Source organism: Rhinatrema bivittatum, chromosome 2 (assembly GCF_901001135.1).
Source record: "Rhinatrema bivittatum chromosome 2, aRhiBiv1.1, whole genome shotgun sequence".
Taxonomy (NCBI): Eukaryota; Metazoa; Chordata; class Amphibia; order Gymnophiona; family Rhinatrematidae; genus Rhinatrema; species Rhinatrema bivittatum.
In genome coordinates, this window is record NC_042616.1 from 208,918,208 (window position 1) to 208,932,489 (window position 14,282).

Genomic DNA, 14,282 nt, shown 5'->3' on the forward strand with positions numbered 1-14,282 from the left:
CCTGGGAAGGTGACTTCGCGGACCACCTTGGTCAAAGAAAACAGAGATGGATTCATACACTTGAGACTGTAAATCCAGCAGGACTGAATAGAGAGATTGAATGGCACCTGTTTGTGTGATTGTGATTGGTTCAAAGTGTCCGTCTGGTGTGATTGGACCGTGTGAATCTCGCGATGGATTACTCTTTCGTGCCTTTTTCTGTTTAAATGCCTACCTTTGAGGAGGCTATATGCACTCCCTGTTGATATCTGGAATGCAAGTAAAAAGGTATGCTCTTTTACTTGTATGTATAATGATAAAAGTAGCCTCTCCTTCTTGTTCCACATTTGCATGTATTCTTTTTTAGATTCTTTTTGATGTCCATGGTCCCTCCCGACGCAGCCACGGCGAAACACGGGTCCGTGTCGGGGGACTTCTATAAGATGCATGCTATATGAAAGTGGAGTTGCCGGATGAATCTCTGTGAATAAATATACACCTTTTGATGAACTGTTTGTGGAACTTTGATGTTTCCTTGCACTATCGTGTTGCTGATTACCTTGCTTAAGTGCAGGTTTATTGCTTCTTGTGGCTTTGAACCAGACACACAATCCAAGCTTCCAAGCTCCCAGCTGTCTTTTAAAGTTTGGGGTGTGAGGGGAATGGAATGGGAGAATAGGGCCCACAATTTTATTTAGCATTTTCAGGAGCTCAGAGATTTTTAGGGTGAGGCAGCGTGTGGCAGGATTGAGCCAGAATGCTCTCATGCAAGCTTTTTTTTTTTTTTTTTTTTTTTTTTTAAATCACCTGCTTAACTGGCTATATTCTTTGAATATCACCAGATGAGTTAGTTATCTGGCTAACTTTGCAACTTAACCGATGATATTCATATCCAGCTAGTTAGGTTACAAGTTATCCAGTAAGCCTTTCCTTGATAAATGTATTCAGGATATTCAACAAGGCATTTATCCCACTGAATATCCAGGATAAATTATCCAGCTAACTTTAGCTGGATAAGCTAGCCATTGGGGCGGATTCTTTAAATATTGACTCCACTATGTTTTGGAGGTGGCGAGAACCCAAAGTTTAGCAATCTGTGTTTTTGTTACCTGGGCTTTTTTTTTATTTTTTTAACTTTAAAAAAATACTCGTGAGAATGTTCACATATTGAAGTTACCTGCAGACTCCCGTCAGATACATTCGGTCCTTTATCAGATCAGATGCTTGAGTTCTAAAAACGTTCCTCAAGGCTCTCCCGGCACAGGAAGCATTCTTCCCATAAACCTGAAGCAAGAGATGAAACAACCATCAGCACTTTAGATGCGCCAGAGTTACAACGTCCCCTGTGGTATCAACAGCTAGCTCTGATGTCTGTGTGCCAAAGCACATTCCAATCGCGCTAGTAGCACGTTCAAGTCATGATTCACTAAGGGGTATGAAGCCTTTAAACTGTGCGTTAAAGGTGGCACTCTGAGTTAACTAGCGCATCTGTGGTAGCACGGCGGCTAATGCCAATGATTTAACACCTACAGAAGAGCAGCTAAGTTTTTGCATTCACTGTGACATCAGCGTAGATTTGGATGAGCTGATCTGCCAATTTTAGAATGTTGTCATCTCCTTGAGAAATTCTTTGCGTGTCAGTCTGTATAAAGCGCATTAATGTTTTAAAGGGAACTTTTCAAATTGTTTTACCCACGTAACTAAGCAGTTATATGGATAAAATTGTTGCTTAAAAATTGTCCTGTCCCTCTGCAGGTAATTATTATACCTTTTGCCGCAAAGGGCTGAGGGTGGGCAAAGCTGGCCGACATGTGGCAATTTCATTTTGAAGTCCCTGCACATGATTTATGGCGACGACTTTGCACCCGCTACAGAACAGGTACATGCAAAGTCCACATGCAGAGAAGCACTTGCACCACCAGCTGGCCCCCAATTTTCAAAGGGAACCACCACTTGTCCTGTAAGCAAAACACACGGATTCCAAAAGTTGCCCCTTTGAAAGTGCATTAGCAGGCTGCATTAAATATTCTCCTTTACGTCACGGGAGGAGGATGTTATTGATAGGGCACAAATGTTTATAGCGTCCTGCCTGCAATAACATTACTAATGTCACAAAGATGGCCGTTAAGACAGCCATGCATTCCAACCTTTTCAGGAGTTGAACAAACTGAATGGACACTTTGTAGCCGCTCAGATGTTAACCATGTAGTAGTGGCTTTATGTTCCTGTAATCCTGGAGGCCGACTAGTTAACAAGTCTGTCATCTCAGCAACCACTGTGCAGCTGGAAATTAGTTCACACATGTGAGCTGCCTGGCTGCAGCAGAGAAGCTGTCAGCCAAGTTCTCCTAACACTAAAACATTAGAGGGCGTGCGATTAAACCCAGTTTTATCGCTTCGTAACTAAAATGGGTAAAGATTACATTACAAGCATAATAAAAAACTTCTTAGATTTGTCTCCTGTAAGGGTCACTTGTAAGAGATAATTCACTAACATCTGCACCTGTCCTTATTCATCATAATTGCTTACTTTCCTAATTAACTTTTATCAATTATTGTTCAAAGAAAATAGATTATAATGATCAGGTTCTGTTCATGCTTAAGCTGCTGTCAGAAACATTTAGGAAACTGTCAGATAATAATGGCACGAGAAATGAGAAACTCTGGGCTGAGCTATCTACTTTCATTCAGAGCAGCTGAGTTGGGGTGAAGGGTGGCTCAGAAATTCTAAACAAGGACTTCACGGCATAACTGAGGAGACAGGCACCAAAAACACAGGAAGGGCCCACTCTAGTTACTAAGCAGAAAAACTGTGCTGTCCACCCATTCTAACAGTGCACATAAAATGATGAGAAGTCCAGTCCCTAATGATAAGGGACAATCTCTCAGATTTATTTAATGGGTTCAGAAGTTTGGGTCATGCAGATGGTGAAGCGGACCCTGTTAGGAGCAGTGGGTAGTTCACATTCCCTTGACTGCTCAGGTAGTGCATTGGCCATTCTACCCTCCAGGAGCCTGGTCCCTATATTTCTCTATAAGTGCTGGCATAAATAAAGTCTCGAAGCAGCGTCATTTCACTCCAAGATATAAACAAACTCAACTGGATTTTACAACCAGCTACCATGTATATCTATCTATTTATTTATTTAGTTGTTTATTTAGTATGCTTCTATAATGCTTATCATAAATCTAAATGGTTTACATCTTTATCACATATATAATATCATATCATAAAATGTTAGGAAGGCTTAGGATAAACATTCCATACTGAATACTCAAGAGTTCATGGGATACACCATCAAAAGTAAAAACATTCACTAATAAAGCCTATCTGGTATCCCAAAGTTTGGCATACTCTCCTCTGTCCACACATGAACAGAATTTAGATCTTCAGAATCCTTCCTTATTCTACCTCTTTGAACTTTCCTCCCATCTCTTCAACTTTTTCTCTCTCCACTTTTAGGGACATGGAATTTAAACACAGAAACATAGAAATGACAGCAGAAAAGGACCAAATGGTCCATCCAGTCTACCTAGTAAGCTTATGATAGTTTGTGCGGTGCCATGTATGTTACTTCCTACTTATCTGTTTCCCAGACCATAAATGTCAAGGCCCTCATTGGTTGCTATTTTAATCCAATTCCCTGTTACCCCATGCTTATCAGTTTCCCACATTAGCCCTTTTGATTGCTGTTGAATTCAATTCCCAGTTATGCCTTGCCGTTGAAGTAGAGAACAATGTTTGAGTTGAATCAAAGTAACAGTCTTATTGGTTAAGGGTAGTAACTGCCACATCAACAAGTTACCCCCATACTTTTTTCCCCAGACCGCAAGAGTTGGGGCCCTCAGCTACTGAACAAATCCAATTCCCCTTTTCCCCCTGCCATTGAAGCAGAGAGCAATGATGGAGTTGCATCAACAGTATCAAGGCTTATTGGTTAAGGGTAGTAACCGCTGCACCATCAAATTTCTCCATGCACTCTTTTCATCATTTCCATCTTTTAGCCTTTAGAGATCCACAGTATTTATCCCTACCCTTTTGAATTCTTTCACTGTTTTGGTTTTCACCACCTCCTCCAGAAGGGCATTCAGGGCATCCACTACCCTCGCTGTTAAATATTTTCTAATGTTGGTTCTGAGGTTTCCTCCTTGGAATTTCATTTCATGACCCTAGTTCTACTGATTTCTTTCCAACGGAAAAGGTTTGATGTTTGCACATCATTAAAACCTTTTAGGTATCTAAAGGTCTGTATCATATCACCCCTGTGCCTCCTCTCTTCCAGGGTATACATATTCATATCCTTTAGTCTCTCCTCATAGATTTTCTGATACTGAGCCCACACCATTTTGGTAGCCTCCATCCTTTCTCTATCCCTTTTGAGATAAGGTTTACATCCCCAAGTATCCCTCTAGTCACTCATATCCAACCCCAAGGGCTACTCATAACCTCATGACCTCAGAAACCTCTATTCCTTCATCCTGGGCCTCTCTTTTAACTCCTCATCCCACCTATTCTTCAGGGGTAGGAATCGCTAGCTCTCCACTCCACAGTCTCGGGCCTTTTCCCTTCGGAATAAAAACCCCTGCAGGGTCCACTCCATACTGGATGGATCCCTGGGTTCCATTAGCCCATGGGCTAGCTACTCCAGGACTCTGGAGGCCCCTCTCTTCCCAAGCTCCAACTTAGGGCAACTCCCACTAATTTGACCCAGAATTTAGACCTTTCCAAAATACCTCCCAACCAATCAAAACCTCCTATATCCTTAAGGGGACACAACATCACCCAAAACACTAACACTCAGAAACCTTTATACATAATGTCAACTATAACCCAGTAATCCGGTATTATACCAAGTACAAGTTCAAGCATTCAAACACTTTCCATAACACTTCAGACAATGAAAATTCCTGAGCTCTCCCATCTAAAATATCTTGTACTACTAGAATAGAAAGGGACACAATTTTGGGGTTCTCCCTACAACTACATTTAATCATGGTTGAAAAATGTTTCATGATTTTAAAAACTCCTCAAAGAATTTATGGTAAAATAAAAATCAGTCAACAATAGCTTTAATAAACTATCGAATAAAACATGCATAAAAATAAGTAAAATAAAATACCTTAACACTAGGATGATCCAAATATGAATTTGAAACTCTCTCAGACAAGGTCTGTAAGAAAAAACCAAACAGTACAGTCATTCACCTAAGCACAAAGAAAGCATTAAACCTTTTAATGTGTGAAGAACAGTACAATTACAACCTTCCTACATTCAAACCGCGCTACCCACATCCCCCCATCTTGGTTACTAGAAAGATGCATCATGAATGAAACATAGGCTCAGATCTTATTTCCTTGTCTAGCATGTATGTTGATAACTCCTCCTCTCAGGGCTGCACTGAGTACACTGATATATAATGATTATTCACGGGCTGTGCATAAATATATCTTCACCAGCAACTACTAATCCCTCATCACAGCTAGATGTTAACAGTTCACTCACATTCGTAATTATCTACAAACTCCTGGCAGATAACATTATAATCCGATAACCAATGCATTGTATGCATTGTTGCAAGGTTGCCAGAAAACTTTGCAAGATCGGAGTCTCTCAGGCCATGCCCCTTCTAGCATTTGCTCAGCCAGAGTAGTTATCCAAATATATATATGAGCCACAATGAGCAGTATATTAATTTGTTTTATAGATATGGTTTGCCAATACTTTGAAATGCTTTTGAAAGACAAGTAAAGCAGCATGTAATGGATATTAATGTTATTAAGATCAGTGGCAATAAAAGAATGCTTACAGAAAAGAGCCGGAAATGTTGGGAGAGGACCAGGACCCTGGCCAGATAATGTGCACATGTTCCTGCAAGCATCACCTGCATTTCATGTCTGACTCGGGGTTCTGCAGTGTCATCAGTCTAGCCAAGGCTGGGGGAGCTCCAGAGACAGCACTTAAAACTCCCAAAAGGAGGGTACATCATAGCATAATAGCCATTTGGTTTGGACACACAGTAGTGAAAAGGGGTAGGTGAGTGAGTCACCTGCCTAGGGCACAGCACGTTTAGTGGAACAATGAATGGCAATTTAGGCTTGTCAGTGATATGTTTCCCATTGTAAAAATTGCATACTGTATACTTTCATGGGGGGGGGGGGGGTTTCAAACCTTGCCCTGGTTCTGTTGGTCAAAGAATGGCACCAGGACAGTGAAAGAGCACGTTGCAACTTGACTTCTCACTCACAGATGAATGATGCAGAAATTGGTTTATGGTCAACAAGAAACCAGCGTCTTAGGGCCTGATTCACTAAGAGGTCCATATTATGAAGATTTGTCCGGCTAAGTTAAAGACTTAGCCGGACAAACCGTGGCTTTTAATGTTACCGCAGTTGTGAAAAGCTCAGACCTTATCTAGATACATTTTTAGCCAGATTAAAAAACCTACCCAAAATGACACGTGGTTTTGTATGCATAGGAGAGAGTGGGCGGGGTTGGGACTTACACACATACATTTTTATTCTAAAAAGTGAGCATGTGAATCCTCTCACAGAACTATGCTTATCAAATAGGTGTAATTGTGTGGGCGTAATTTTGCCAGGATTATTTTCTAAACAGACTTAGATGCGTGTGTCCACTTTGAAAACTGGTGTTACTTGTGCGCTGTGTTACAAAATTACCTCCTCAAAGGTTATGTCTATTGCCCAAAAAAGTGAATTCCCAAACTGGACATCTTCAGACGTAAGAAAGTGACATATGGGGCCAATTTTCAAATCTGCCCACCCTGATGCAATGTGTGTGAGTCCTTTTATTTACCTGCAGGCTTTGCACCAGTTCGCAAAGGGAAAATATAAACACACTATCCTTTTGACAAATGGCCCTGGAAAAAAAGTACCTGCCGAGATTTGAATTGCAATCTATACAACAATATTTCTCTCTCCTGACCTAAAGATGCCTGCAGGACCACCTACTTTTTTCTCGCTCAGAAGTTTACATGTTGCTGATCCCTGTGTATATGTTTAGCTGGGTAAGGGCTAGATAAATTTCAGACTGCCAAGTTACAGCCTGGTTTTGTATTTTAGGTTTTCATTTTATGTTTTGCGTTGGATTCAAGACTGTTGCCTATTGTGGAGCTTACGTGTGAAGTTTTGTTTATGAGTTGGATGCTTTGTTACTGCTTATATGTCTGTATATGAGTTGTTTGTTGTAACGTTCTAGCTATGCATTTATTATTATGATTTGCTCCTTATGGTTTTTGTATTTCGTATTTTTAACTTTGCTTCTTTTTAAAACAGCGTGTACTTTGTCTTGAACTAATTTAGGTAAGGCAATAAATAAATAAATAAATAGGAGATAACTACACAGGTAAATAGCTACTGAAAATTGCCCTTACAATAGAAGTAGAACAATGCCATCAGGGAATGATCACAGGAAGCATGTGAGACACTGAGCCCAATCTATCAAATGGGTTCCTTACAAAATGCATCAAACCCCTTATAGTAGTTCTGTTATTTATGACCCCTTACCTGTATGTGTACTATAAAGCCAATTTTCAAAGAGTTAAGTGGGAACTGAGAACATAAAATTGGAATCTACACAAGTATGTAGCCTTTGTGTGTGGAAAGTGCATTTTCAGAACCTCAGAAGTTTGCACATATTTCTTTGCAAGTACTTAAGAGCATTCCAGGGTAGGATTCAGAAGTACATGCATAAGTATTTTGCATGTGGAGTACACACAATTTACATGCATGCTTTTAATCCTATTACTCGAGTTGCAAAAATGAAATCGCATATCTTCCTTCTGCAGTTTTTGCTTGAGTAGTCTTGGTTAATGGTGGGAAGTCAGGGTGAACTGATGGAGGTGTCAGCAAACTGGTGGTTAACAGTATACACACAAGTAAGAATATAAGAACATGCCATACTGGGTCAGACCAAGGGTCCATCATTCCAGCATCCTGTTTCCAACAGTGGCCAATCCAGACCATAAGAACCTGGCAAGTACCCAAAAAAACTAAGTCTATTCCATGCTACTGTTGCTAGTAATAGCAGTGGCTATTCTCTAAGTCAACTTAATCAATAGCAGGTAATGAACTTCTCCTCCAAGAACTTATCCAATCCTTTTTTAAACACAGCTACACTAACTGCACTAACCACATCCTCTGGCAACAAATTCCAGAGTTTAATTGTGCGTTGAGTGAAAAAGAACTTTCTCCGATAAGTTTTAAATGTGCTACATGCTAACTTCATAGAGTGCCCCCTAATCTTTCTGTTATTCGAAAGAGTAAATAACTGATTCACATTAACCCATTCTAGACCTCTCATGATTTTAAACACCTCTATCATACCCCCCCCCCCCCCCAACCATCTCTTCTCTAAGCTGAAAAGTCCTAACCTTTTTAGTCTTTCCTCATAGGGGAGCTGTTCCATTCCCTTTATCATTTTGGTCGCCCTTCTCTATACCTTCTCCATTGCAACTATATCTTTTTTGAGATGTGGTGACCAGAATTGTACACAGTATTCAAGGTGCGGTTTCACCATGGAGTGATACAGAGGCATTATGACATTTTCCGTTTTATTCACCATTCCCTTTCTAATAATTCCCAACATTCTGTTTGCTTTTTTGACTGCCGTAGCACACTGAACCGATGATGCCTGGATCTCTTTCTTTGGAGGTAGCTCCTAATATGCTGGTTAACATTACATCTAACTGGAGATTCAAAATTATCCGGTTAGGTTTAAAGTTATCCAGTTAGCTGGATAACGTTAATCGGGGATATTCAGTGAGACGTTTATCCTACTGACTATCCCAGATAAAATATCCTTCTAAAATTAGCTGGATATGTTATCTGCTTTCTGGATATCTGAATATCGGTCTCCAAATATTTAAGTGGTAAAAGTGGCCTTGAAGAGATGGGTTTTCAGGCTGGATTTGAATTTGATAAATACTTTGATAAATACTTTAATGGGTGGAGACGTGTAAACAAATTGCGAATTTTATCAATTGGTTTACACGTCTCCACCCATTAAAGTATTTGGAAAAGACTATTCAGGCATCTATTCCTTTATTGTTCCTCACGGCTTTTTTAGATTGCCTGCCTTGTTGTTTTCTGGATTTGAATTTGGCCAGCGAGGTAGCCTAGTGCACGTGTTTAGAAGGCTATTCTAGGCATCTGGTATGCCAAGATTGCAAGCACGGAGCCGAGATTTGGCAGTGAGGTAAAGGGCACAGATGAATGTAGCTTGCCTGTTAAACGCAGTGTGGGAAGAGAAGTGTAAAAGGAAAGAAGGGAGGAAAGGTAATGAGAACCTGCAGAATGAATGCACTTGTAAGCAAGTGCCTTAATCACTAACCCCTTCCTCACTCCCCCGCCCTTCCCAAGCCCTACCAGGCCGAGCCTGCAGCCTTCTTACCCAGACTGCCTCCATTTCCAGAAAATAAAAAAAATAAAAGGGCTGATGGCAGCCTCTATTCCCCCCATTCACTCACTTGTTAGATTCCAGAGCCCTCTCCCTACCCCTTCCATCCCAGCCCTAACCCTCCTGGTATCTTCAATCACAAAGTTCTTCAAGCCTGCATTAGGCTAGCAGCCTACTGTGACCCAGGCAAGACGCTTCTGCAATCACTAGGGGAAATACACTGGAAGCACAAACAATAGTAGTGTTGCTAAGGGAGATACGTTGAAAATATATGCTTCCAGCATATTTCCCATAGCAATGGCAGAATCACCAGGCCTGGGTTGTGATAGACTGCTACCATGATCCAGATAGAAGAGCTTTGTGATTGAAGGTACTGGGAGGGTGGGGAGATTAAGGCTGGAGTGCAGAGAGAAAAGAGGTGTGCCCTAGAGACTAACATTTATTAAGAATTTGGCTTGACCTGAAGCAGGTGGGGGATGGAGTGGTTTTGCGGGAGAAACTGCAGGTTACGCCCAGTAGGGACACCATATTTGGAGGTCTGGTGGAGGTGGGCAATGATACGGCGCTAGTCCTGAGATCTTTTGAATATAGCCAGTTAAGGCTAAAGTTATCCAGGAACATGTCTCGGGCATGTCTTGAGTTAGTGGAATAACTTATCCAGATAGTTCCAAATATCAGAATTAGCCGGATAAATTATTCGGCTAATTCAACCTTGTCTTGGAATGCCCCCAATATTCCACTTTCTTATTAGGACAAATCTTAGCTGGGCAATGATTTATCAGGCTATATTTCAGCCGGATAAAGGAATAATTAAAACTTGAAATTTATATGGATAATTTGAGAGTTATCTATTTAAATGCCTTTGAATACTGACCTCTAAATCTTCCTGCACATCCAAAAGATTTGTCACTCTAGAATAAAGAGAGCATTTTTCAACTTATTCGGGGCAGTACTGGGGTTGGTATTCTATGCCTATTCACACTAATTAAGAATAGGCGGATCAGTAATATACATAACCCAAGCTCCTCTTTAAATATTTATAATCCCACCATAGTTGATTCTCAATTTAATCCCCACCTAATAACCACATACTTTATTTTTCTCAGAAATGTTTTTGCAGCTTTAGATCAAACCCTCCTATTTGTTCGTTCTTGCACATCATCTGTCAGTCTTGACTAGATTGTAGGCTCCAAGGACTAGGGACTGTCCATTGTCTCTCTTCTGTGCTACATACATTTAGTATGTACTATACAAATGATTAATAATAATAATTGACAAATGCTGGCCTATTTACAACATATCTAAAAGAAAAATTCCCTTCAAAGGAACTGAATCAGGATGGCAATTCTGCATGCAGTGTAAATATTAGTGTAGAAGTATTACTAGCAAACAGCACTCTGTTAATGGCCTCTCCATCTCTAGATTTTAATTAAAATAGAACATTAAAGCTGCCAAATTATCACCGCTTGTACAGAATACTTCCTAAAACAAAATCAAGGCAATTGCACAGGCACTACTTTTGGCTGGGGGAGGAGGGGTGAGAATGATGCTGTGAAGGGACAAAAAAAGGGAGGAAAGGGAGGGAAATACTGCAGTTTATTGCAAGGAAAACAAATTTAGATTTGTTTCCAGAAGGCAGCCAGTAATTCCAATGCCAATAAACTATTTAAGAAGAAGAATATATGTACATGTTACAATACACAGTACTGAATATAACAAAAGGCACCTTCTTTTAGGTAATTTTCATGTGGCTCTATCACCACCACGAAACAAAGATTTGTCGTGTAAATAATTATATAAATCTTGCAAATTTTTAAAGGGTTTTAAGATGCCGCATCAGCAAGCCTGACGACATGTTCAACCATGAAGGGTAGAACCGTCCGGTCTTTTAATCATCTGCGGCTCTTAATGGCACCAAAGCCTGTAAAAGTGTTAAGAATAGTAAATTTATATCTGTCTGTCCCATATAAAATGTCTCTTGACCCGACAGCGGCTGGTGTTTCGCTACAAAGCACGTAGCTTCATCAGGGGCAAGTATCATTTAATAGCGAAAAATATCTGTAAATGCAATAAAATTCTAAATTCAGACGTAGAATAAGAATTGTACAATGTAACTTAACTTATAAGGATGAAGAGCCAACCTTCTGTTTTTTCGGATGCCAAGTCTCGCAACAAGGTCTTCATAGAAGCGGGACAGAGACCGCATACAACCGGTTGTCAAAATTAAATAGCCCGCGGCTGATACACGTGATGACGTCATGACGTATCGTTACAATGACGGCCGTATGACAGGCAACGCTATGATTCCAAGGAGAAAATATCACAGAAAAACTTGTAATTCTAAGACAGCATTTAAGCCAGTGGGATGTACTGTATTAAGCAAATAAATCCAATGTTGTTCTGCTTGTAGCAGGGCTGTATTAAAATCATCTCCTCGCCATGCTGGGTGTAGCTGTTCGAGAACACATACTTTCAATGAGTCAAAGCCATGTGATTGTTCCAAACAATGAGATACCAGTGGTGCTGTAAGTCGTTCTTTATTCAAACAGGAATGATGCTCTATCAACCGGGTTTTCAGAGATCGTCTCGTCTTCCCCACATACCAAAGATTATAAGGACATTGTATGAGGTAAATGACACCTGTAGATTTACAATCTGTCATGTGTTTTAAGGACACAGTAAAATTTAATCTGGAGAAAAAAATAACAGATGTTTGAATCATTATATGACATACCGAACAGGAGCCACATGCTTTGTGTGACCCTGTGGACATAAAACGCTGTCGTATAGTAGAGTCAGAGTGGACTAACTGGTCTTGTAAATTAGTCCCACGAGTAAAGGTAAACCTTGGATGTCCTGAAATTCTGGATGAAGCCAAAGAATGTGCCAATTATTAAAAATAATATTTTTCAATTTGTGAATCATTGAGGAAAAAGGAAATATGCAAGTAAGGGTGTCATCAGTGTCTTCTAACTTAGGTAAAAATAGCCAATCCCTGTGTGAAAATTTAGCTCTAGTGTAGGCTCTTTTATACAATGTAGAGGGTAACCTCTGGCTTGAAATCTTAATCTAGCACTTAAAAAACATGCTTGGAATTGGAAATCTGTTGAGGTATTGCATAGCCGTCGTGTTAAAAAATATTGACTCACTGGTAAATTCTATTTTAGAGCACTAGGGTGGGCACTTGAAAAGTGTAAAAAAGTGTTGCTAGATACCGGTTTTCTAAATAAAGTTGTGATAAACTTGCCAGATTTCTTGATAGTGATGTCTAAAAAATGAATAATTTCAATCTGAATGTCAGCAGTAAAATGCAAATGAGGATTACAAAGGTATAGCTCAGGCTGCTTCGTTAATGAGCATGTGCCGAAGGTGCAGTCATTATGGATTTCCCTTAAATCACCACACTAGGACAATGCGTTACTTTCAACATTACCACATGTTGTACTGTGTATTGTCAACAAAAAGAGCACTGTGCTGGTCCTGTAAATCAAACTGAATATAACAAAAGGCATACTATGTCACAGGGGCTACCAGTGCCATTGGTCAGCCCCTGTCACATGGTAGGAGCACAAGATGGCGCCAATGGCCTTGTGACAGGGGCTGACCAATGGCACCAGTAGCCCCTGTGACAAAGGGCTATCGGCGCCATGATGAAACCGGCACCGAGGGTGTGAGTGCAGGGAATGGCTCCTGGACCCCCCCCGCTGGACCACCAGGGAGTTTTGGTAAGTCTTGGGGGGGGTTCAGGAGGGTGGGGGGGTTTGTTTAAATTTTTATTTAGGTGGCCGTATAATTCGGCGAAGATTCGTGTATTCGTGGGGAATCGCGATACGTTTCGCTTCCCCACAAATACTACGAATAGTACAATATACGTTGCGGATCGCCAATACAGCGAAAACGAATGCACACCCCTAATGCCTGGGACAGTTTGCTTCCTTTGACTTCCTTCAGTTGGAACTAAGCTCTCTACAGGCTAGCAGCTCCTCTTCACTCCTCTTTCAAGCTATTCAGAAGCATCACTTTTCACCATTCACATTCTACAGCTCCTATCTCAGCTCCAGTTGCCTCCTTCAGACTACTGAGCTCCCAGGCGGAACTTTTCACAGTCTCTCCTTTCTGTGCAGCTACTCTTGATGTCTTCTCATTCTGTGAGTGTTCATCATTCTAATAAATGTTGTTTGATATTCGAGGACTGAGTTTCTCTGGTATTTGAAGCTGGGAATTAGGTTTAGCTGACTATCTAGGCACTCAAGCTAATAGATCGAGTAACTGAGGACAGTACAAGAAGAGAAAATCTAAGCAAATAAGCCATCCCCACTCAACACCTATTTTAAATTTTGCTAATTCCTTGACACTTCCTCTTCTTACAGTATCTACTAGATTGTCAGTAGTTACATTTCATCTAAACAGATGAACATAAAGAATTTTTTTTTTAATTTTGCGCACAATATTTTAATTCTGAAAAATTCTGCCCACTTTGTTTAACTAACGTAATATAATCACCCTCTGAGTAATAATTTACAGTGCAATACAGAAAAAAAGTTATTACTCAAGGATGCAGAATATTTAAATTTTTGAGAAAACTTTTCCCATCATAAGGCCTGGCCCCTCTCCCCCAGATCTCTCTCTCTTTCCCCCAAGATCAACTAACAGCTTTATTCTCCCCCAAGCTTCACCCTCCCCAACTCTCTCCCCCCCCTTTTTGTCTTGAAACATCTCCCCAGGAGTGATCTCTTCTTCCCCCTCAGGTCAACTCCCCAACTTTGTCCCAACCACCAACTCTTTCATTCTCCCACAAACTCACCCCCAACATTTATCTCTCCCCCAGCTCCCGCCAGCAAGACTCAGCTTTCTACTCTGCACCCCCAGACTTGACCACTTCCCTAGCT

General features: G+C 40.6%; 1 protein-coding gene across 3 annotated transcripts in view; it reads right to left on the reverse strand.

Annotated features, from left to right (window-relative positions):
* The window catches only part of RAPGEF5 (Rap guanine nucleotide exchange factor 5), a 490,380-nt gene that overhangs the window by 376,457 nt on the left and 99,641 nt on the right, over positions 1-14,282 (reverse strand). For all 3 annotated transcript variants that reach the window (XM_029589067.1, XM_029589066.1, XM_029589068.1), the window contains exons 2-3: positions 5,099-5,149; positions 1,157-1,263 (exon numbers count right to left, since the gene is read on the reverse strand). In XM_029589067.1, coding sequence (XP_029444927.1) covers positions 1,157-1,263; positions 5,099-5,149 — 158 coding nt within the window. The remainder of the gene's footprint in view (positions 1-1,156; positions 1,264-5,098; positions 5,150-14,282) is intronic.